The sequence below is a fragment of the Ranitomeya variabilis genome, chromosome 4, assembly GCF_051348905.1.
Source record: "Ranitomeya variabilis isolate aRanVar5 chromosome 4, aRanVar5.hap1, whole genome shotgun sequence".
NCBI lineage: Eukaryota > Metazoa > Chordata > Amphibia > Anura > Dendrobatidae > Ranitomeya > Ranitomeya variabilis.
Window position 1 is genome coordinate 112,190,642 of NC_135235.1, and position 26,480 is coordinate 112,217,121.

Here is a 26,480-nt window from a genome sequence, read left to right on the forward strand (position 1 = left end):
TTTTATTATACTTACCTGCAGGGCGGTCCGGTTCAATGGGTTTCCCTCTTCTTGTTCTGGCTCCTCCCTTCTTGCAATTCCGTCCTCCTGCTTGCTTCATGTGGATGACACGTCTCTTCAGCACCGCGCTCCTGCGCAGGCACACTTCTCTGCCCTGTTGAGGGCAAAGCAAAGTACTGCAATGCGTAGGTGCTGGGAAAAGTCAAAGAGCCCTCGACAAGGCAGAGAAGTGCGCCTTCCCAGGAGCGTGGTGCTGAGGACACTGTATGGATGACGAAGGGACATGTCATCCACACGAAGCAAGCAGGAGGCTGGGGATCGGAAGATGGAAGGCGCCAGACCAAGACCAGTGACGCCCATCTGACCAGACTGCTCCACAGGTGAGTATAATAAAAATTATTTTTATTCTCTTACAGGTCGGGTTGGGGGCAGATATGCAGCATTATAGAATGCTGTATATCAGCCCTGAAAGGTGATGGCCGTATCTCTTTTCAGCCAAACCTGGTGACAGGTTCACTTTAAGGTCATGGAGTGGCCTAGCCAGTCTCCAGACTTTAATCCCATAGAAAACTTATGGAGGGAGATGAAGCTCTGAGTTGCCAAACGACAGCCTCAAAATTTTAATGATTTAGAGATGATCTGCAAAGAGGAGTGGACCAAAATTCCTCCTGACATGTGCGCAAACCTCATTATCCACTACAAAAAGCGTCTGACTGCTGTGCTTGCCAACAAGGGTTTTTCCACCAAGTATTAAGTCTTGTTTGCCAGAGGGATCAAATACTTATTTCTCACTGCAAAATGCAAATACATTTATATAATTTATACAATGTGACTTTCTGGATTTTATTTTTGATATTCTATCTCTCAATGTTAAAATTAACCTACCCTTAAAATTATAGACTGTTCATGTCTTTGTCAGTGGGCAAACTTACAAAATCAGCAAGGGAGAAAATACTTATTTCCCCCACTGTATCTGTATAACGCTCTGTACTTGTGAGAACACATTTGTGGTTGCTGTGTAGTATCAGATTGTGATGTGCTGGTAATAAGCTCGATAGTGTTTATCTACCTTTTTAGGTCATTATGAAACAATGGCTAATAACAGTGTGGTCTACAAGCATCTCAGGGCTGCGTGGTTCGCATAAAAATCAGAGCTGCCGCTAGTGAAATAACGGCTTTGTTGCAGCTGAAACAAGGAAGGCGTTCTGCGAGCGAGCAGTGCTGCAATGTATTGGTCGTCACCTGCAGACATTACTATAATAAAGCCTTTTTGTATTGTGTCTGTAATGTGTTTATGATGGATTCCTTGTCGCAGGTTGTGCGCTGTATACAGCAGAGGTACACGAACGCTCCACTAATTAACAAGTCCTTTATTACTGTATGTGTAGGTAATGCCCTCTCTTTAGTAAAAAAAACAAACTTCAACCTCTTAACCCTCATTATATGGATCTTTACCTCCAGCCGCCACAATCACCTGTATGAGCGGATTATTTTCTCTTAGTATTATTTAATGCTATATAAATGCTTTTCTATTTTACAGCTGAGGACAGAAGCACCACGTTCTTTGGAAAGTTTGGTCAAAGGGAAAGGGAGTCATTTGATGCCAGAAACGTTCTGAAGGTCAGTGGGAAATGGGTATCATTAAAAAGTAAAAAAAAAATAATAATAATTCCAAGCTGGACATTTTTAAAAAGGTTTTTCAGTTTCATGTAAATAATGCTTAAGTGTTGTGTCCAAAGTTCTTGTACTTTCTAATATTCTCTGTATTGAAAGGGAACCCGTCAGCAGATTTTTGCTATGTAATCTGAAGACAGCAGCAGATAGAGGCTGAAACACAGAAATCAGGGATGTATCACTTGTCAAGGTGCCTTTGTTATTTACTAACCGTGAAGGATTTATCACTATGAGATTAACATTGCCGGACTAGTCCGGCAACTAAGCAGCTCACTTGGGGTTAGCTTTCTCAGCTCTGCTTCATTCTAAATATAAATGCTCTGATTGTGTCAGAACGGCTGCCCTCAGTAGTCTAAGTGATACATCTTTGGATTCAGGGTCTCTTTCCCTACATCATGATGCTCTCAGATTAGGTAGCAAAAACCTGCTGACATTCCCTTTAAGTTCCTTATTTCAATATCTCTGCTTGCTGTCAGCAAATGTAAACTGAAAATGCAAAGGCTAAAACAAGTGCAGGGAGTGAGCTATGATCACAAGAAGTTTCAGCCTCTGGTTATAAATGGGAATGTTTCCACTTACTGGCCAAGATTCAGAGATCCTGAAAATGGTGACGAATTGAAACAGAAAGTACATTTGGAAGCTGCATAACAGGTCTATTCATCACTTACTATCGTCAGTGATGACATTCTTGATGGACTCCAGTGATCATAGTAATTAGACCAGAAATGTATGAATATCATATTTTGACATTTTATGTAGGTCATATGATTCATTCCTTTACAAAACCACACTATTGTTTCATTATTTTGTGTTCCTGCCGACAACTGTGCAGAGAAAGATTTTATGGAGTTGTCAGTTTGGAAATATGCACTGTGATGGAGATACCAACGTATAAAATGATTTTTCGATATATGACCCGATTTATAACAGTGAATATACATGTTGCCTACTTTACGACATGTAACGTAAATGTATGTTATTGTTAGAATCCATGAGACTTGCGCTCGTGGCAAAATATTGTGACATTTTCCCACGGACTCCGAGAGGGGCATAGCCAAAGGGGCCGCCTATTTTTCAATCTTGATTAAAATTTTCTCAAAATGACCTTGTGGTTGAAGATTCACATTTATGCAGACTTACATAAATCATCCCCTCTATCAGTAAGTTGTGAAGGATGCTATAAACGGATTACAAAATAATTTGCCCTTTTTCACCTGGGCTTTTTTTACTGCACATCAGTTGTCGCACAGAATGGTTTCTAACCTTTAATTATGTAACGCTAGAAAAGTACAAGTTGGAAACATGTAAAACAGTTCTCAACATACTAAAAAACTATCACTCATGTGACCAGTTGCTTGAAGGGTACGCTCAGACACAGATTTACCGCTTTGTTTTTTCCACCACTCTGCTCAAAAGTTTACATTTTGCACCAATTTTATGTGTAGAATAAACACAGTATATTAACAAATCCTTCATTCCTGAACATGGTCTAATAAAAGTGAATGTTGATTTACCAATCGGCACTCTTTCCTGTTCCTTTAGTGACTAAAGCTTAACGTACAAGATTATCATGAATGAGCACTCCTAGGAACATTCGTTTCACAAGCATCGCACAATTTAAGTTAATCACCCAATGAAAAGGCAAAATGCTCCTTTATCAGTAGAAATGACCTTTTGGTTTGCACAACACATTGTCCTGAGTGAACATGGCTATGCGTAATGAATAATCTATTACAGATCGTTCATTGCACATGTAAAGTGTGGTTGGACGATGTAGACAGGCCGTTCAATGACCCCCGACCGGCCATCATGTTCATATTGACGGTCAACAGTCACTTAACACTGTGTATCGCACAGGAACCCTAAATGAGTGAAAAATAAGTTACCTTTTAAAGTGGGGGAAATCTCAGTCTAAGACTAGGGACACTCATGTGAAGTTATTTACTATCCCTGCCTATTTGTAGTCACTAATGCCAGCCGATCTCTCTCTCTCCATGCCGAGTGTGCATGTGTTTTGAAAGTGGAGTAAGCCACAACCAGAATCTGTAGCAGCTAGTGATGAGCGAGTGTACTCGTTGCTCGGGTGGTCTCCGAGTATTTATGACTGCTCGGAGATTGTTTTCATCGCCTCAGCAGCATGATTTACAGCTATTAGCCAGCTTGATTACATGTGGGGATTCCCTAGCAACCAGGCAACCTCCACATGTACTCAGCCTGGCTAATAGCTGTAAATCATTCAGCTGCCGTGATGAAAACTAAATCTCCGAGCACTAACAAATACTCGGAGGTCACCCGAGCAACGAGTACACTCGCTCATCACTAGTAGCAGCTTACTTCCATAATCTGGGATTTGAACTGGTGTGACTTTTCCTCGTGAAAGACTCTTCATGGCGCTGACTTTGTGGTCTCCTGACCAATCGCCGGCTATCATTGCATCCAAAACAAAAGTGAGACTCGTTGCTGAAGAGAATGGACCTCCATTGCCCTCTTCGTCTGCACCATTATAGCCATTAAGAGCAGTGGTGTTAGTTAATGAAGAGGCATTGACAAGGGAACATCACATTATTCTTACTCACAATATTTTGGTGATGACTGGCATAATGTACAGTAATCAAACTTCTCTAATCTTCATTGCAAAAACATTAACAGCACAGCGTTACATTGATTTGGTTGTGGCATCAGTAGTACAGCAATTTCTGCAAAGGGTCCCAAGAAACATTTTTCAATACCTCATCTCCAGGCTACATGTTGCTTTTTCTACTTTGGCTGAAACGTACTACAATGGCCTGCAGCATCTCCGGATTTGCGTCCGTCCCATCAAGCACATCTGGGATGTCATAGGTCGGTAATTGTAAAGGAAGCTGCCAGCATCATATCTTGATGATTTGCAGCTCAGGTTCATTAAGGAGAAGATTACTCAGACAACCATTAATAACCTCATTGATAGCAGCCAAGGTGTGTAAGTGCAGTGATTTCTGCATGTGGCGCTCATACTCGTTACTGAATCATTTGAGATGTTTTTGAAAATTTTTGTTTCCATCTTTCTATTTTGTATATCAGTAACATTTCTATCGATGCTGTGATTTCCATAATTCCATGACTCTCCGTTCTTGGTGTTGCAATTTCAATGTCGAGTATAAATCTGATCAGTGGTGGTCACAGTGGTTGGACCCCAACCAATCATACACTTATACTAAATCTCTAGGCCCTGATCACTATTAGCTATTCTTATTTAGAATCCTTGCCTTCGCTGAAGCGTCTTTGTAAAATAACACCTCGTGTTTTTTCCTCCTCCGTGTATTATATTTACTTCTTTTGTAATGTTCTTGCCTCACAAAGGCTCCCGCCATTATTCACAGTCTAGCTGTATTATTCTCAAGAGAATTGATTCAAATATCACCATTTTACTACCTTTGATACATTTGTGTTCTGCTAGTACCTACTATTTTCTGACACTTGCAGTTAGATCATTTTCTTTGGAAATGTGTCTTCAGGGATTGTGTGCTGTAACTTATCGCCATTCTTTGGATCTCCTAGTGCTTAGCGGCGAGCTTGGCATGTATGGTAAAATTAAAGTGTTCTTAATAGTAAACCAGCACAGTGAATTTTGTGGTCATTAAGAATACGGTGCTTTTAATTTGTTTTTATTATTTGTAGGAAGAGTACTTAATTTTTTTGCCGAAATATTTCATCTCTTTTTTCTCATGTTAAATCTGGGACTGAGACTCGTCTAGTTAATGCCATGTTCACAAAATAAATTCTACTCATTATTGTTAGATGTGGTGAGGTTTTTCATGCTGCATTATTTGTTTTGTGTGCAAACGCTACAAGATGAAATTTAGTGTCCATAGTCGCCGCAGCAGGAGATGATTTGTAGATGTTGAAACTTTTTATTGTTTTCCAGCAGAAAAGAAGAATTCTGTAGCACATTAATACATGCAATCTACTCAACATACATGACCAATGTTACCGCTGCCTTAGTTAATTCATCAGATTATTCATTCTCGATAATTGATTTTTACATAGATGTTCATAAAAGGATCGAAAAGTACATGAAAGGGCAACAAAACTAGTAGAGTGCATGGAGGATCTTAGCTATACGGAAAGGTTAAGGAAACACTCCCATAAAAGTTTTTATGCTCTTATTATTTTGCAGTCATCATATTATATAGAACTGTGTACTTACAATTGCTGATTTTTCCTTTCTGCCCTGCTAATTCTTCTCTTTTCTGTGCTGGATGCAGAAACAGGAAGTCTCTTGCCCCTACATGAGTCATCACCCCTTCAACTCCTTACCTCCCTGATCCCTGCTCCCTCTACTAGTGACTTTTGCAATGACTCATGAGTCATTCAGGGAAATTCGACCTTCTGTTCCTACATAGAATGTAAACCCTATGGAAACCGCAAACCGCTGTGCACATGCTGCGGGAAAAACCGCGCAGAAACGCAGCGGTTTACAACCCGCAGCATGTCACTTCTTTGTGCAGAATCGCAGCGATTCAGCACACATAGAAATGCATTGATCCGCTTACTTCCCGCATGGGGCTGAGCCCACGATGCGGGAAGTAAGCGGATAATGTGCGGTTGCTACCCGGGGTGGAGGAGAGGAAACTCTCCTCCAGGCCCTGGTAACCATATTTGTGGTAAAAAAAAAGAATTTAAATAAAAAATAATGCTATACTCACCTCTCAGCGCTGCACGCGGCCGTCTGGTCTCAGGTTTGCTGTGCGAGCAGGACCTGCGGTGACGTCGCGGTCACATGACCGTGATGACGCCGCGGTCACATGACCGTGATGTCACGAAGGTTCTTCTCGCACAGCATCTTTGGAAACGGACCGCCGCGTGCAGCGCCGAGGAGATCGGGACGTCAGAGGGGGTGAGTATAACCATTTTTTTTTTATTTTTAACATTACTATTGATGCTGCATATGCAGCATCAATAGTAAACCAAATCCTGCAGCGGAAACCGCAAGATAAAACGTGATAAATCTGCAGGGATAACCGCAGCGGTTTTGCCCTGCAGATTTATCAAATCCGCTGCGGGAGAACCCGCAGGGACTCGAACCTACGTGTGCACACAACCTAAGTTCTTGTTCCTGCCACTGCTGAAAGAATCGTTTATCAAATTTGTCCCTTATACTGTGAAATTGCCAGGGGGGGCAGGTCTTTCCCCCCTAACACAGACGCACCACAGCCATTACTCAGGGCCTCTGCGCGCCGGGCACCGCCTCCTCTTCCTTCATTAGCGTCCCCGGCGCCTGCGCTGTAAGTTTTTTTTCGGGCATGCGCAGTTGCGCTGCTCTTCGAACTTACAGCGCAGGCGCCGGGGACGCTAATGAAGGAAGAGGAGGCGGCGCCCGGCGGCCAGAGGCCCTGAGTGACGGATGTGGTGAGTCTGTGTTAGGGGGGAAAGCCCTCCCCCCGGATGATTTCAAGGTACGAGGGACAAATTTGATAAACGATTCTTTCAGCAGTGGCAGGAACAAGAACTAAAAGAACCACCTTGTCAGAATGCAGCATTACTGCTGCACAAGGTGGCACTTTTAGTTACAAATGCCTCGGGGGGAGTGACAGGTTCCCTTTAAATCATCTCTACTTGCACTGGAATCCTCAGGCCTGTCATGCTAGGCTGGAACTTAAAAATTTGATGAGGGCCCTGCAGTGTTTTGCATAAGCTCCTGTAAGGTCATGATGTCATGACGTGCGCTGTGACCTTGCATGAGTATGCGCAGAACCTTAATGGTCTTCATCAAAGCTGGAAGACTCTTCCCAGCATAAGAGGCTTGGAAATTTCAATGCCAGTTGCAGTGATCTGAAGGTGCTTCAAGGACTAGATGGGAAATGTTGAGGAGAGGTGAGTGATGAAGTGAGAATAAGGATTTTTTTGTATTTTTTGCATATTAGGTTTCTTAGGCTCTGGAGTCTATGGAGAGCCCAGATCATAACAAAAGACATTACATTTGCGGACAATAGCTTCTCTGCAAATCAAATTTCCCAGAAAAAACATGTGAACATGCAAATTGAAATGTGTCTGATCTGCTCATTTCTGATAACTACAGTACATGCTGAGCCCAAGTGGTAATCCAGCTGGATTAAAATTGTTACAAGTTTTCCTAAGAGTAGGCAACGAAAAACGGAACCCTATTTCCTTTGGGTGTTTTGTGTAGGATAAAGGCAGAATGATTTACTTATTCCAAATGGCCGCCTAAATGCCAATTGCAAAAATATCACATTTTTCTATATATTCCCCCCCATCGTTAACTATTTCACAAATGACGCTTGATGTGGCTTCAGTTAATCAATCAAGCTAGGTGAGTGGAAATAGAGTTTACAGCTTGGATTTGGATAAAATCTGACAATGTAAAGCTGTGTTCGTAAAATGCCCAGCGTTCAGAAACAATTATGGTGTCATTCTGGGATGAATTTGCTATGATTGTGCACCATCCTCATCAGGGCCAAGTGATCTACTTCATAATACAGTGGGGAAAATAAATATTTGATACTTCTGATTTTGCAAGTTTTCCCACCTACAAAGAATGGAGAGGTGTGTAATTTTTATCGTAGGTACACTTCAACTGTGAGAGACAGAATCTAAAAATAAAAAAACAGAAAATCACATTGTATGATTTTTAAATAATTAAATGATGGCATGTTAGTTTTTATTTAAGAATCCCTCCTAGAGTGCACTCATTACCTATATTAATTGCTCTTGTTTGAACTTGTTACTTGTATAAAACACACCTGTCCACAGACTCAATTAACCACACTCCAACCTTTCCACCATGACCAAGACCACAGAGCTGTCTAAGACAAAATTGTAGACCTGCACAATGCTGGGATGGGCTACAGGAGAATAGGCAATCAGCTTGGTAAGAAGGCATCAACTGTTGGCACAATTATTAGAAATTAGAAGAAACACAAGATGACCGACAATCTTCCTCTGTCGGGGCTACCTGCAGAATCTCGCCTCGTGAAGTAAGAATGGTTCTGCCAAAGGTCAGGAATCCACCAGGAATTACATGGGATAATCTGGTCAATGACCTGAAGAGAGCTGGAACCACAGTCTCAAACATTACCATTAGTAACAAACTACGCCGTCATAGATTAAAATCCTGTAGGTTACGCAAAGTCCCTCTGCTGATGCTAGCACATGTCCAGGCCCATTTGACATGTGCCAATGACAATCTGGATGATCCAGAGGAGGCATGGGAGAAGGTCATGTGGTCAGATGAGACAAAAATAGAACTTTTTGGTATCAACTCCACTCGCCGTGTTTGGAGGAAGAAGAAGGATGAGTACAACCCAAAGAAATCTGTCCCAACCATGGAGCATGGTGGAGTAAACATCATACTTTGGGGATGCTTTTCTGCAAAGGGGACAGGACGACTGCACTGTATTGAAGGGAGGATGGATGGGGTCATGTATCGCAAGATTTTGGCCAACAACGTCCTTCCCTCAGGGCATTGAAGATGGGTCATAGCTGGATCTTCCAGGATGACAATGACCCAAAACACAGCCAAGGCAACAAAGGAGGGACTCTGTAGGAAGCATATCAAGGTCCTGGAGTGGTCTAGCCAGTCTCCAGACCTGAAAAGAGTACAAAACCGTTTGTGGAAACTGAAACTCAATGTTGACCAGCGACAATCCCAAAACTTGAACGATCTGGAGAAGATGTGTATGGAAGAGTCGGCCAAAATCCGTGCTGCAGTGTGTCTCCGTTCTCCCTGTCTCCCATCTCCCGTTCTCCCTTTCTCTCAGCTTCCATTCTCCTTCTCTCCCAACTTCTGTTCTCCCTGTCTCACAGCTTTTGTTCTCCCTGCTTCCATTCTCCCATCTTCTATTTTCCATGTCTCCCACATTCCGTTTTCCCTGTCTCCTAGCTTCCATTTTCCCTGTCTCCCAGCTTTCGTTATACCTGTCTCCCAGCTTCTGTTTTATCTGTCTCCCAGCTTTCAATCTCCCTGTCTCCCAGCTTTCATTCTCCCTGTCCGCTAGCTTCTGTTATACCTGTCTCCCAGCTTCCATTTTCGCTGTCTCCCAGCTTCCGATCTTCCTGTCTCACAGCTTCCGTTCTCCCTGTCTCACAGCTTCCGTTATACCTGTTGTCTAGCTTCCGTTTTCCCTGTCTCCCAGATTCTGTTTTCCTTGTCTCTCAGATTGCGTTATACCTGTCTCCCAGATTGCATTATACCTGTCTCCCAACTTCTGTTAGGCTATGTGCACAAAATCCGCATCTCCTGGCAGAATCCGCAGCCGCGGATTTGCAGCGGTTTTTATGCGAAATTTATGCAGATTTTGTGTGGATTTTCCGCGGTTTTTGCCTCTGCAGAATTTTATAATGGAGGGGTGCAGAAATGCTGCAGATCCGCACAAAAGAAGTGACATGCACTTCTTTGAAATTCGCAGCAATTCCGCACTGATTTTTCTGCACCATCTGCACAGCTATTTTTTTCCCATAGAATAACATTATACTGTACATCACAGTGCGGATCTGCAGCGTTTCTGCGTGGAAAAATCTGCTGCGGATCTGCAGCAAATCCGTATCGTGTGCACATAGCCTTATACCTCTCTTCTAGCTTCCGTTTTCCCTGTCTCTCAGCTTCTGTTCTACCTGTGTCCCATATTCTGTTGTACCTGTGTCTCCGCTTCTGTTCTCCCTGTCTCACAGCCTCCGTTTTCCCTGTCTCCCAGCTTTCATTTTGCCTGTCTCCCAGTTGCCTATAATGCTTCATCTGGGCTTATACATGCTTCTGTGTCACGCGTCTAAATTCCAATAGAAACTTGGAGTTTTTACTGAATGCTGTGCTCTGAGGCCATGCTGCATTTTTTGTTCATTCACAGCACGACCTGTCCATGATGTTTTAGTATGTTTTTGTTTCTCGATTGCCTTCACACCATTCAGATTTAATACAATGAAGGTACACATAGAGTGCACAAGTCCAGTAATTACTGCATGCCATTTAACTGCAGTCTTTCTATTCACTTAGTCTCTGTTTATTTGCATCTTACAGGTTTTTGTATTTCTTTTGTAAATCTTTTGTATACAATTTACTTGGTGCCACTTGTTTAAAAATCAAGCTAGCAAAGCTCTAATTCACAATTCTCATTCACTTACAGTGTGTGCTGATTAATGTTCGCAACCTTACCTACTATGTTATTTGTTAACTTATTTATACCAGTTACAAGTCTTGGTATAATAATGATTTTTCTTTATTATCGAATTGTGAATGATAATATTGATAAGTTGTTTTTCTACTTTTGAATGGCTTGACTTTATCTTCTAGTTCAGTATGATTTTGGAGGACAGTAAAATAATTAGTTGATATCAAACCTAATCTAGAAAAGATAGAAATTTAAATTCAGTGCTTGGAGCAAATTCTAATAAGAGCAAAAGGAAGGAATGCCGTGTTCTCTTCTGTACAGCCTGACAATCCAGAGGGCAGTACACAGTGACTTTATAATGATCAATCAATATTACAGAATGTCCTGTAGCGATCAATGTACATTTCAGTGAGAATTATATACAAAATGGCGACCAATATAGAATATTAAATACAGAGCTATAATCGCTTTTCTGTTACAGACCTTCCGTATCTGTACTCAGAACTTACTTTATTTGGGAGAGATTTAGCAATGCTTAAATTCTCATTTTTTTTTAATAAAAAATGTATTGTTGAACATTTCAAATATCTGAACAAGATATTTATGATGAATCACAACACAGACAAAACTGCTTCCCCTCAAATTTGTGTTGAGACATCAACAGATCAAGCAACCAAAGGGATTTACCATTTAAATGAGGAGCCAGGAGCCTGGGGGAATCGGGAAACTTTGATAATGTTGTCAGATGGCCAAATCAGACTCTTGTCACACTTTTACTAAAGTTGTTACTATGATGTTGGTCCAGATCACTAACATATATTGTGTGTTTACTTCTGCAGGCAGTTAGGGGTTTAGTGTGTTGATTACTGATGTGAGTTTGGGAAGAATGTGAACCAATTGATGATTTTCAGCCAATTTGGGTCAGTTGCATGTAGAATAAATAGAATTTACAGAGGAGGATAGTCTCTGTGACTGACGGACTGCCTGAAAGACAAGTTGACCGCCCTATATGCCCAAGAGGAGGTAGAAGAGTGAAGACGCAAGGTGAGAACATGCCTCCAGAAATAGCTGTATGGCCGGGATCACACATGCGAGAAACACGGCTGAGTCTCGCATGTTAATACCCGTCACTGCTGCCGGCACTCAGGAGCGGAGCGTTTGGCCGCATAGCAATACATGGAGCCGCACGCTCCGCTCCTGAGTGCCAGCGGCAGTGCAGGGTATTAACATGTGAGACTCGGCTGTGTTTCTTGCATGTGTGATCCCGGCCTAACGGACAAAATACGGGTGAGCAAAAATGTAGTGAGAGTCAGTAAAAAGTGTCCTCAGCCTGAAGTAGCAAAGAACCAAGGCCATGAGGGGAAGACTAGCCCAGGAGACCATGCTGCAAGTGAGAAGAAAACCATGGCAGATATGGGAGTATCAGGTGTGGATTAGAGAAGTGCCAAGTTCTGCCTGGAAAGAGCAGCTCAAGAGATCTGGAGTGAGTGTGATCCTCACTGAGAAGCTGGAAGATCATGCCACAGATAGATCCAGAGTGTTGGACCCTCACAAGAGAGTGTGCACACTCCGGTGTACACGGAAATGGATGCCGGTGTGTGGAGGTGACACAAGCTCAGGCGTGCCCTGTAAACTGAAAGAAGTGACCTGTGAAAAAAACTATAAATATTTAAGTTTTATTTACTGTTTAAGGCTGAGTTCACACTGGGCGTTTGTGCTACATTTTTTTATGCGTTTTTATGCTAATTTTCAGCTGTGTTTTACAGTACTAGCAAAGCCTGTGAGATTTCAGAAATCTCTTGCAACACACATTGCTTTTTTGTCATCAGTATTTTGTGCTTTGCACTTTTTTTTTGGATGTAGAGCATGTCACGTCTTTCAGTGTTTTTTAGCGTTTTTCAGCCATTGAAAGTAGTGGGTGATGAAAAAAATCCTGACAAAATGAAAAAAAGCAAGTACAGCAGTATATGAAACCCATTTATTTTTGTCATTTTCCCAGGCTTACCATCTTGTCTTGGTCTCCTGAGATGTCAATTTGGATTATTACAGTTTAATTAAATTATTGATGTGTACAATCTAAACATTGGCTGACAATAGTGTGAGTTTGAACAATGCCTGTGGCTGACAAAGGTGTGAGATAGCATAATGTGTGAGCAACTCAATGGCTGACCAAAGTGTGAAAGTTAAACCCTGTCCTACATACTGAATGCACTGCCAGTGTCTTAGGTAAATTATTCAACTCCCTCAGCTGTTACATTTGTATGTGTATTTTTTCATGAAGCTATGTCTTGTTTTGGTGACCTCTGTTCATGCTTCTGTTGTGGAAGCAAAGTTGAACTTTGGGATCCTGAAAAATGCACAAAAAAACACACCAAAGACATGCGTTTTGACGCTGTTTTTTTTGTCAAGAGTGCAGGTTTTGCTGCAGAAAAACAATGCAACAAAAACGCCTAGTGTGAACTTAGCCTTAAAGGGAACCTGATGCTTGATGCTTGGTCCATGGGCAGCATGTATCAGACACTGACTGTATGATTATGATATGATATATCTTTAAAGGGAGTATCCGGAACTTTACAAAAAAAAGCACCTAATCACTAACAGGCAAGTAATTGCAACGGCGTCATTCTTCCCCAGCACAGTGTGGTCACAGACTGCTCCTGTCGGGAAGTCAGAAGCGTCTGCTTGACGTCACATCTATACAGCAGAGGATTCTTTTCCGCTCCACTCTGTAGATGGGGCAGGACTTTTGCCGTCATTCTGATTGACAGTCTGATCTCCTGCCTAACTGGGGAGCCAGCTGTCAGTCAGGGTGACATTGCAAGTCCTGCCCCGGTGCGTAAGCAGAGGCAGCTGAATCCCTGGCAGGAGTGGTATATAACCACTCTGTGTTGGGGAAGAACAGCGCCGTGCACAACAGACCGGTAAGTTGCAAATACCTGCCTGTCAGTGCTTGGGTACATTTTTTTTTTTTTTTTTGTAAAGTCCTGGATACTCGCTGTAACTCTGAAATACTGTGGTGTTTGTGAGATAAACAGTTTAATAGCTACTGAGGACCAAGCTGAATGGGAGACTAGTCAGACAGGCGAGTCTCTGGTGGCTTTTCCCCGCCCACTGCATCGGAGTGACAGATCTCTCCTTGTCCAATCAGTGTAGCTGAGTTAACCATGTATGGCTGAAATCATGCAGCCAAAGCCTGATACATGTCACCCATGGATCGGACAACACGTATCAGCTGTCAGTTTTACTTTCAGTGAAGTGCTTCATGTTAGAAGAAATAGAATACACATTTTTGATGAACTGTATTCTTGGCGCATGACTTTGTCGAGCCTTCCGGTGTAGTACTCTGACCTGACCACGGGGGGAGCATCTGCCTCACAATCTCTTTACAATGTGTGAACCCCTTTGGTCACCTTATCTTGAAGATGTCCTGGAAAAGAAGAGAGTGGGAGCAGTTTCCTCTATGTTAAGATGACAAGATGACTAAAGAACTGCTACCAAAAAGGGAAGAGGTGACGGAAGCAGCCTAATTTTTTTAATGTACATATATTGGACAAATGCATATTTTAATGTGAAATGTAATTTGCCAAGCATTTTTTTCAATCGTCACAGTCCCTTTAATGAATTTGAAATCTAAAATTATACAATACAGTGTTACGAGTCTGGACATTCTGGCATGTCATTTCATGACATGTGACAAAACAGAATGTATAATATGCTTGCATTTTCGTTAGATTTTTTTTTTTCTTTGCACAATTTCGCTCATTGTCCCAATTTCAATGTCACTGTGGAGTCCATGGCTAAAAAGAACATCAACAGGCTATCTTGCCTTCCAGCTCATTTCTAAGCGATACTGTAATGTTACCTGGTAGTTTCTATTAAAATATGGCCATAGTTTCTTAGCATTGATTTAGTTGCAGATTATGTTGTTTGTGGGCCATAGATATATTTTCTCATTTCTTGTTAAAGTGCCTTTTAAGATTAGATTTGCAAAGCATCCACATTAGCCATATCTCCGCCGAGGTTACAGCTTGTTGCGATGAGTGTTCCGAATTGTTCTGTGTCAAGAAGATATCAGGATGATGACATTTACAGAATATTGCGGCAGTGTCATAACTTACTTCCCGATGCTTATGGTGGCAAGTCAAAGGCTCAATTAACATATCTACATAGTGCTGAATATCGTTTTTAAACTCTATAAAAAAGGAAATACAGTCTTGCCATAAATCATCTGTCTTCTGCTAAATACCATTGCAATAAAAGTATGCAATATTTCTATATTAAGAGATGGATCAACATGTCAGGATCAACACATTTTAATTTTGGGCTAGTCCCGGAGACTTACTGCCGCAGGGCTGCGTAATAATTCACTGTCAGTGGCTGCTTATCACTGCAAACACAAAGACACAATCTCTTGTGATCCTTAGCTTCAGGCACAAAAATCGGCTTTTGCCAATAGACAAAAGCGGTGATGTTCCCTGAAGACACGTTTCCTTGGGAAAGGAACTAATTGGGAGCAGACTTCATTTCTTCTACAAGTATTCTCCTAGAGAAAATATATTTGTGAATTCAATATTCGAGCCATCTATTTTTAATGTATATCCTTTTTTTTCATACTCAATTAGTCTGTTTAATTAAAGAGAACAGACACAATAAGCTTCATTTATAAGCCAGAAGCAAAGCAAAAATCTAATTATTCCGCAAGTCCTCGTTCAAGATGAAATGAACTAATGAAAATAAACAGATAAAGAGGGTCCCTAAGCAGTTTCCACCGTCTTAAACAATGAAGACCAGGTTACTGTTGCTCAATTAACGCTGATTATAAACTTATTAACTATAAATGTCGGAATGAGAGAAATGTAAAAGAGAATGCACTGGAATCCATATCTTCAGTTGGATACTCTTTCAAGTTTGGTTTCTCTGCTGTGGCTTGTGCTAATGAACCCTGCACAGTATTAAAAAGTGTCTAAAATAAGGAAAGTCTCCTGTAGGTAATTAGCTTACCATAAATTTTAATGTTTGCATACGAAATTAGAGTAGTACTCTGGCTATGTAAATTCATTTAATAGAATATTGAAACTGATAATATTGTGCTGTTCATTGGTAAAAGACAAGAATTGACAGATTTTTTTGTTTCTCGTCAAAGGTGTTGTCGTCTGCCTGTACAGCCTCCTTTTAAATGAAATACTTCCCCTTGTAAATAAAAATAACAGATACTCACCCCGTGCAGCCGCGCTGGGTCTCCCGGGACATTGTTTCTTTGGCCATGCAGAAGCGAGAATGCGAACCCAATAGTGGCCGCTGATTGACTGGAGGGCTTACGTGGTCGTGACAAAGTTGTGCAAACCCTGGAAGAGCCAGCACTGGTGAGCGAAGTATCTGTTACTTTTATTTTACAAGGGAGAATACTTAATTTAAAAGGTGTTTGTAGTAACAAGTTGTAGATAGTGTTAGGCATTGTGTAATGCTACATTATGAGTAGTACTACAGATGAGTTGTGCACATAGCTTCCGCCCCAAGTGGTAAAAGCTAATTGTCGTATTCTGGAGCAGCTGAATCTAGGCAAGGGAAGGATTCATCCAGCTTCACCAATGTGCGATCTTCTTTTATTTCATAAGTACAAAATGAATGACATGCAGTAAAATCTTCATGCTAATTACATCTCCACGTTTCAGGTGCTAATGGCACCCTTAATGAGCACCTGAAACACGTAGATGTAATTAGCATGAAGATTTTACTATGTCGTCCATTTTGGACTTATTAAATAAAAGAAAATTGCACGTCCGTGAACAGTGTCGGACTCGGGTGCCAAGGATCCATGGGTAACATTGATTTTAGAGGGCCCACTTTTCACCTGCATACAAATATTACACTACCCTCATTCACTAATTTACCTATATCTCTATATAATAATAAACTTGGCCGTTTGGTTACTGAATGATGAGATGCTGCTGTTTTCTGTACAGAGTGAATCCAGTGAATTATGCCAAGTCCTGCCCATACAGTGGGGTTGGTGGCCCAGATCGGCATAGGGGCCCACCGGGGAGTTCCCCTATTCCCCTATGGGCCAGTCCGAGCCTGTCCATGAAGCTGGATTCATCCTTCTGTTCCTATATTGTTGCTTTGTAGCAGAGACGCTATCCGCACTCCGGGCTGCTGTGGAATTTCACAACCGTGGTCTAGACCTTTTCTTGCTACTTTATTTGTAGCAATCACCTGATTGGGGCTTTTATTTCATCTATTGGGTCAAACTTTGGTCTTTTAGAAGTTTTCATCACTTTGCTTTCATGTTAGTCTAACAGTAAATTAATCTTGCTGTACCTCAGGCAATCATCTTTGTTCACGAAGGGAAGCAATCACATTTTTTTTCCCTGTAATAATAGTGCTGAAGGAAAGTGAAACGTTTCACTCCACCTACTGAAATCAGAGGCCTTTTGCAGGGGACCTTTGCTCTGGCTGATGTAATGGAGTCCCAAGAAGGGAACCCTGGTCCCACCTTTTCTTGAAAGTTTTATGCTTCAAGAATTTCCATTAACAAGTTTAGCCTTTGTAGGCTTGGGCCAATAGCAACTTACTTATAGACCGTTGTGTAAAGTATCAATTAAAAAAAAATCTGAGTTTTCCAAGATTACAGTTGATACTGAGCACATTGTTCTGATTATGGAGATACCTAGTAGAAAATCCCTATTTATATGACCACCAGATATTCTTTGTATATCAGAGGAAATGTAAGGACTAGACAGGGGTCATCCATGTCATTTTACTGAACGATTTCAATAGAGCCAGACCTGGTTGGTAGCTTATATTTTGATTTTGCAGCAAAGTGAAAAAAAGTATTTATTATTTTATTTTTTGTAGTGTGGTTATTTGTAAGCTATGTGTATTTTATGTGTTTTCTTCCTATGAAAAAACTGTTAATTAAGAAAGAATTAATTAGGCTATGTGCTGTTGTTTCCATACAAATTAAGGTTTTATCACCAGGAGATTATCACTGCCTGAACTGTAGTACAGTGAGCCCTGGTCTGACTCCACCCCCTCCTGTGATAACCAGTCCTCTGTCAATATACAATGTACACAGAGAGCTGTGGTGTGGGTGGGATTAGCTTTCTGAGCTCTGCTACATGCTGCATCTAAAAACTGATTGTGTTACAACCGCTGCACCCAGTAAGCTAAGTGATACATTGTTGGAATCAGGGTCTCTTTACCTGCATTATTCTGCTCTCAATTGAGGTTGTAAAATCTTGGTAACAGATTACCTTTAAGTGGCCTTAGAAACATTCCAAAGTTAAAAAAAAGTTGTGATTTTTCATCCAAGCTTCAAAAACATACATATCTTTGTAGATTGGGTCAATAAATCACAACCTTCTCCTGGCTTTTGCAATGCTGCTTTCTTCTCTCTTTCATAGATGGTTATTTGGGAATTCTAGTCCCAAGCAGATTTGCCGCTATCAGTATAGGGTTTTTTTTTCCGCCGTGCTGTTCCTGCCTCTTTGTTTGCTTCTCGTAGCTAAATTTATCTTGCATATTAATGCTGAATGAAAAATAAAATGCAAATCGCATGTTGACATTCATGTTTATGATTTCTCCATGAAGCAATATGAGTCTGGTAAATCAAATATAAAGTAATAAAAGCTAAAAAATGAATGCTGGTTTAAGTGTGTCTAATGCCAAAAGCTTAGATTTCGACTCATTTTTCTTAATCACTCGAGTGCCTTACAAATGGCAAGTGCTCGTACTTGCTGAAAATTTCTCTCAAACTTCTTAAATTAATATGGTCTTGAATTATGCATGTGTTGTATTTTTTGTGAAGAATATGCCATTTATTTTCTTAAAGTTAATCTTCTCTAGTGCCACTCATCCATTATTAATACTGGATAGTATTATAAAAGTTTTGCCAGCCAAAGTTTAGCTACGTGACAGAGAGGAGCCGGCTACATTTTATCGTCTCAATAATTATTTCTAATTAATTCTAATTGTTCTACAATTGGCTATTGGACTGATTAGTGCAGTGACATACTTTGTAGCCTGCAGTATGATAAAAACCGGAGTTCCTCATTAGAATGCCGAGAACAGCCATTACGCAGAGTGATTTTAATGATTATTTTCCTTTTTTTTCCCAATGTAATTATTTTAAGCTACAATTGATCTGTTGTTTTTAAAAAACAAAATTGCTTTTACTAAAATATTTTTTACCAATTTTTTTAATTATTCCCTGTCCATAGCATGTCCCTGACCAACTGGAGTGGAGGTGAAACATGTGCACCTATTCTCCATTCATTGTCCGTAGGACTGATGGTAGTATCTTTATGCTCTATTTCACTATCTCTGGCAGTCCCGTAGACAATGAATGCTGCATAGATGCACATTATTGACCTCCGCTACGTTTAGACAGGAAAGAAAACCAGGGGGATCTAACAGCAGCAAGGTGCACTAGCTTGCTCTGAATGGTTTTCTTGTAGTTTAATTTGATATCCTTGTGAGTGTCTTAGGATAGATTTTCTAAGGATCTGCAAAGGAGTTTCCTTCTCTATTGTGTAGAGATCCGATTATCCTTTTGATCAAGAAAAACTGAGTTTTGTGCCACAGTCTGATAAGTTAAGTGTAATGACACAGGGTGTGTGTCACCTGAGGAGTCTAAGGGGCTGTAATAATTATAGGGGATAAGTCAGGAGACTCTTTGCATGGAACAAGACAACTACAGGACACAGTTTTATAAGTGGTAAAGTCTATATCATCACACGGTGATTCAAACAGGTGCAGACAGAAACTCAAGTCCACAACACTTGGAGAAAATATTAAATGCAGCTTAGCAGTCTATAGGAAACTTCAGAGGAAAATGCAATCATGCAGATAGTCTATGAAGCACAATTATTCTTGAGGATAATTGACATGAATAAGTCCTTGCTTAGTCCAAAACGCAGATAGATATGCTTATAAGGCAGTTCAAATAATATCTTAGCTCAACCAGGGAGGCCTGGGTAATAGTCTCAGGTTCTTGCAGAGCAGAAATAGCTTACATGTCTAGCAAATGCAGATGGAAGTAAACACGAGCAGCAGATGAAGGAGGATTACTGGAACTGGTGTATGTGTAGCGCCCCCACTGCCGCAGGGCCGAGGGGTACCCGATACCGGGCCTCTGAGTCTCTGCTCTGGGGTTGTCACGGTGGCTAGGCCCGGTCCGTGACCCTGCTGAGGGGCGTACAGTGAATGATAGATGTGGATGGTGGTGGTGGTGCGGTGCAGTAAATAACGAGGACACCAGGTTGCAGTCTCTTTACCTCTTTACTGAAGGTCTCTGGGTCCTCAGTCCGGAATACGGTTCACCAGGCTGCGCAAGTCCGGCCGGTCCGATGGCACCTCCAGAGTTCCCTTTGCAGGTGGAAATCTGTGCCTTCCTGCTTGCGCTATGTGTTGTGGTCCTCCCCTGCTGTGCTTACGGGATAGTCCCCACAACTGTTGTGTCTCTTTCTCGTGTTCCCTCACAACAACTCGATTAGATGATCTTCTGCTAATCCTCCGTCCCTCCCGGTGTTATGGTTGGGACGCACCCGTATGACGGGTAGGCTCGGAGCTCTTCCGGGACCCTAGAGTCGCCCCTCTCCACAGGTTGCCCCCCAAGTCTGCATAGGTGATTTAGGTGAGACAGCCCGCCTGTGACTGACTGTCCTGCCGTTGGTTTGAAGTATTGCCTGGAGCTAGATATATGAATACTTCCTCGGCGTTCCGGCCGCCGGTTGTGCGCCTCAGTAGGATGTTGCCTCGATCTTACAGCACGACTCCTACTGGTAATCTCCTTCTTGCTTCTGATCCTTTCTTAGGGCACCGCCGCTATGCTGAGCAAGCACGGTCCCGTGACGTTCTTTCTTGTTGCCAGGCCTCTGTCAGGGTCCCAAACCTGACAGGGACCCTACCGAATCTTCCCCACAACACCCTCTGCCACAAGGTGTTGCCTGGTTCCATCCCAGTCAGCTTTCTGAACTAACTTCCTGCCTGACCCCCAGTTTACCCACACGGTGAGGAGTGGCCTAGTAAATAGCACCCTTAGCTCCCTCTGGAGGCCCGACTGTGAAATGTATTGGTGTATGTGATACCTGGTCAGATGAACTCCTTCAGTGCCATCAGACGTACCATAGCCCCCCTTAGCGGCGGAGCCACAGTACTGCAACGACCAGGACTCTGGGGCGCTGCATATGCAGCAGGAACTCAGAGCAGAGTAGCAGGATAACCCCACAGGTTCACAGGAGCAGGTATACAGCCAGGGAGTCACCAGAGGTCAGGAGCTGGATGCAAGGCAGAATACTCTAGCACAGACTGAAGGCTGGGGTGGAGTTTTATAGCAGGAAGACACAGTGCACATGAGACCAATGACGCCATCTTGGAAAAGGGTAGTAATGCACAAAAGGTAATAAAAAATGTTCAGAGTCCTGACAGGGGCGCTTGCAGGGAGCCCGGAATCAAGCGCAGGGAGTGTGAGAATTAAATCACACAGTGTGCACAGGACCTGACACTAAGCAGTCACAAGATCGCAGGGGGGCGGAGCTACCATGTGTGAGGACGGGGAAGCAGCAGAGCGCGGAATACGGGGCACAAAACGTAAATGTAGTCAAATGAAGATCCAAGGGTCAAAGTCAAACGAGAGCGAGGTACATAGGGATGAGACAGCAAGTGAACTGAGATGAGCCAAGGGGTCGGAGAACCAGGAAGGATAGGGCAGCACAGAGCAGAAAACAGAGGCAGAAGTCAGAGGACAAATCGGGTCATACACAGAAAAGCACACACGCACAGAGGCACAACGATTACAGACGAGTTACCTGGGTCAGCTATCGCTAGCCGAGTAAACGGAAGCATCACCGACAGTGGACCCAGAAACTACAAGCATTAAATAGCCACCCCAAAACCAAAGAAAGGCGAACTATCTTAACCCTGACCTGACCAGGACATAGCCAGAACCACCTCATCCTGCATCATGACATTAAGAGATCCTGTTACCTAGTTTGTTTAAGGTTATAGCTCTATCAGATGTCCATGATTCTTATAATCGTTCTTTTCGTGATTTTAAAGACTATAATTAGTTTCCATTGTAGTCTATGGGCATGTTTACACATAGTTGTCCACAAAAAGCAAAAAAAAAGAAAACTTGTCCATTTTTTTAATCCTAGTCTAGGATCAAACTCACCAATGCAAGTATTTGGGTCCATCAAAAAAGTGGGCGGCACTCAACTTGCATTCTACACCATCCAATTTTCATATTTGATTGCTAGGACGATAAACCTTCTCGTATGCCAAAAAAAAAAGAACTGATAATACTCTGATGGTAAAAACTGAAACTGATCAGACCCTAGTGCAAATCTAATCAAAAATATTTAGGAGAATCCAGTCAATTTTTTTTTTTAATAAAAGTTAAATTACTGACTTCCGAAAGATCTTTTAAATACAGGCAGGTAAGCAAGGTGAGCTCAGATTAACAAACATTGTAATTTGTGGTGGGTGTATCTCTGCAAAGCCTAGAATAGTCCAATCAGGGCTGACGGTGTGGGGACACACCCCTTTAAAAGGGAAATGGTAAGATTCAGTTTTCAATTTATTCATAATAATAATATTAAGAAAATAATGAGAAAGAGCAAATCGCAGAAGTGTACCCAAGGGGCTAGTAATGAAAACTTTCTTCTACAATTTCCATTTATTTCATGGTGAGATCATTTGGGAAGAAACTTGCCATAATAATGGTAAATATTCATGATCGGATTCATCAAAACAGTTTCACCAGAATTTTGGCTCATATTGCTTTGAAAAGTTGCAAAATTTTTTACATCATTTTCTCCCAGCTCTGCCAAATTGGACATAGTGAAGGCGCGGTGAGAGTGAAACACCACAGCTCATTTAAGTCCTCACTAACTGTGACAATCCTTACTCCAGAAGTCTTACTCCAGTCAGTGACTGGAGTTAGATTTCTGGCATGGTGCACACAGGCTTACGCCTTTTGTCAGGTGCTCCTGATTCATTAACAGGCGTGTGCATCTTTATCAGTCAGGAGCGTTTGACACCGACATGCTCTCTAATCAAGACCGATGAGAAAATTGCTGCTCTTGATGACTCGGGGCCTCTTCATTTTAATAAAAACTGCAAAGAACAAACAAAATTTAGCGTTGCATGTAGCAACCAAATGTTTTTCTTTTTTCAACACTGTCCTAAAGAAATCTTAAAGTTTCACTGCCTATTTTCTGTTAGCGCAGTATTTATTCCTAAGCGCAATAGTGTTTTAATAGTTTTCATTATTGCATTGCTCTGCAGGAAACATTGAACAGATAATTGGAAATATGCTTTTATGATTGCTGTACAAATTGATAAACATTTTAATCAAATTTCAATGAAGGCAGAATTACATTTTCACTGGTAAAAATCAAATATATGTAACTAAGCATATTAGTAATAACATTCAGTTGAGAAAACTCATCAACTAAATGTTGTACTAATGTTATTTATCATTTCATTATTCTCTTACCTAGAAAATAAATTACAATTTAAGGACACTGGAAAGGATTGGCACATAGACACAAGAAGCTGTGTTCATCTTCCGTCACAAGGTGTACCCCAATCAGGACAGTTCTATCCTCTAATAACCTCACCTTGTGTCTGATGACCTCAATGTAGACGGGGACAGAGCAGGACCAGAGCCCGACTGTCTCAGACTCCTGGCCATGTGGCGTGACTCCCCCTTTTTGAGTTAGGCATTTGATTTTTATAGCTACCCATGTGCACGTGACTGAAACAGTCATGCATCGGTCCTGCTTTGCCCCATCTACATTGAGATCATTTGACACAACATGAGGTTTTAATATTAGAGGATTGGATTGGGGTGCAACTTGTTGCGGTATGATGGCTTTTATGATTTTCTCATTAAAAACTTTGTTTACTAAGTACCCTATGTTAGTTATACAATCATGGCCGAAAGTGTTCGCATCCTTGAAATTGTTCCAGAAAATGAAGTATTTCTCCCGGAAAATGATTGCAATCACACGTTTTTTTTATATACACGTTTATTACATTTGTGTGTATTGGAACAACATAAAAAATCAGCAAAAAAAGGCAAATTGGACACAATTTCACACAAAACCCCCAAAATAGGTCAGACAAAATTGTTAGCACCCTCAACTTAATATTTGGTTGCACAACCTTTGAAATATATAACTGCAATTAATCACTTCCACTAACCATCAACAAGCTTCGTATGCCCCTCAACTGGAATTTTGGACCACTCTTCTTTTGCAAACTGCTCCAGGCCTCTCGTATTTGAAGGGTGCCTTCTCACAACAACAATTTTAAGATCTCTGCACAGGGTTCAATGGGAGTTAGATTTGGACTCATTGCTGCCACTTCAGAACTCTCCAGCTCTTTCCATCCATTTCTGGGTGGTTCTTGACCTATGAAGCAAACCCAGATTTCTGACACTGGGCACTACATTGCAGCCCAAAATCCCTTGGTAATCTTCAGATTTCATGATGCCTTGCACATAGTCAAGACATCCAGTGCCAGAGGCAGCAAAACAATCCCAAAAGATCTTTGAATCTCCACCATATTTGATTGTAGGTACCGTGTTCTCTTATTTTTAGCTCATTCCGTTTTTGGTAAGTAGTAGAATGACGTGCTTTACCAAAAATCTCTATCTTGACCTCATCTGTACATAAAATGCTTTTTAAGAAATATTTTGGCTTACTCACGTTTTGGTCGTGCAGTTTAGCTTTTTTAAGTTTTTGTGTCAGCATTGGGGTCTTCCTGGGTCTCCTGCCATATCCTTTCATTTCATTCAGATGTCGACAGTTAGTTTGCACTGACACTGATGCACTCTGAGCCTGCAGGACAGTTTGAATTTCTTTGAAACTTGATTGGGGTTGCTTAGCCACCATCCGGACTATCCTGCATTGCAGCCTTTCATCAATTTTTCTCTGTCGTCCAAGGGAGGATAGCTACAGTGCCATGGGTTGTAAACCTGTTGCATACTGGAGACAAAGTAACATCAAGATCTCTGGAGATGGATTTGTAACTTTGAGATTGTTGATATTTTTCAACATTTTTGTTTGTCAAGTCCTCCGACATTTCTCTACTCTTTTTTTCTGTTCTCCATGCTTAGTGTGGCACACTCAGACACAGAATACAGATATTCAGTTAACTTCGCTTTTTATCTGGTTTCAGGTGTGTTTGATATTACCACATCTGTTACTTGTCACAGGTGAGTTTGAACGAGCATCACATGTTAAAAATTAAGTTGTTTACCCTCAATTTTGGAATGGAGCCAAAAATTTTGTCTGGCTCATTTTTAGTGTTTTGTGTGAAATTAGGTCCAGTTTGCCTTTTTTTCTCTGTTATTATGTGTTTCTTTAATACACAGAAAGGAAATCGACATATATATAACATAACCTGTGTAATTGTAATAATTTTCTGGGAGAAATACGTAATTCTTTGGAACAATTTCAAGGGTGCCAACACTTTCGGCCATGACTGTATGTGCTATTACTTACTGCACGGTATATGCTAATTTTGTTTCGATCTTAGGTTCTCTCTGTTAAATGACCACAGTGTGAACATGCTACATTGCATGTATACCAACTTATTTCCTGGCTCATTTTTTTGGTCTTGTTATAAACAGGTCTGCTGTAAAGATATTATTATTGTTTTCTTACATAACACCATCATATTCCACACAGTTTACATGCATTATCATCGCTGTCCCCATTGGGGCTCACAATTTAAATTCCCTATCAGTATATCTTTGGAGTGTGAGAGGAAATCAGAGAACCTGGATGAAACTCACACAAACATGGGGAGAACATACAAACTTCTTACAGATGTTGTCCTTGGTGGTGTTTGAACCTAGGATCCCAGTACTGCTAACCACTGAGCCACCATATGGCCTTTGAGATTTCTGAACTTTATCACAGTACGAAAGAGTTTCTAGTGTATACACTACTCATCTAAATATTGATAGCTAGATAAGGTTAGATTCAGTACATGTCTGGTAGATGATCGTGTGGAAGATGATGCCCATTGGCTTATTCAAGGCACATTTTCCTGTGAAACACTTCTCCCTGAATCTCAAGCACTTCTTCTGATTACTAAACCCGGTACGACGTCATGCCTGTGTCACCCAACAACAATCATATTAAACTGAGCATACAAATCAGAAGAGATACCCTGAATTCCTGCTCGTAGAACGCAGATTTCAGGACTCCCATCCGGTGGCCATGCACTACTGACCTGGTCACTAGCCCAGAGTTCTTTGACTTGAGTCATTCATTTCTAGGTACCAGTATTGGGAGATTGTTACATATGGCTCTTCATGGTCTTTAAAAGGGTTGTGAATTAGAGTTGCAATCATTTTGCTTGTAAGGTACACACAGAGCTCCAAGCAAGCAGATCTTGTGCCGTCAACTACCCACTTCTTCGAGAAGTACTTTATAAAAGGGAGTATATTTAAAATTAGATAATAGTTTGTTGTGGGAATGATAGCTATATACTCCCAGTGAATCCATTGTAAAGATTAATTCTAGAAGCAACTCCAAAGGATGATTAAGTTTCCCTAAGGTTTTAAAAGTGAAGACACAATTTCTCAAGGTTATAGTTGCCATAAAAGAAATGTATGTGTCAGTAATTCAGACGGCAGACAGAACAAACAGAATCATCAATATACCAGTTGCTGACTCATTTGCATTA

At 41.4% G+C, this 26,480-nt stretch overlaps 1 protein-coding gene across 2 annotated transcripts in view; it reads left to right on the top strand.

The window, feature by feature from the left end:
* ASCC1 (activating signal cointegrator 1 complex subunit 1) overlaps positions 1-26,480 on the top strand; it is a 370,687-nt gene that overhangs the window by 202,163 nt on the left and 142,044 nt on the right. For both annotated transcript variants that reach the window (XM_077259130.1, XM_077259131.1), the window contains one exon: positions 1,541-1,620. In XM_077259130.1, coding sequence (XP_077115245.1) covers positions 1,541-1,620 — 80 coding nt within the window. The remainder of the gene's footprint in view (positions 1-1,540; positions 1,621-26,480) is intronic.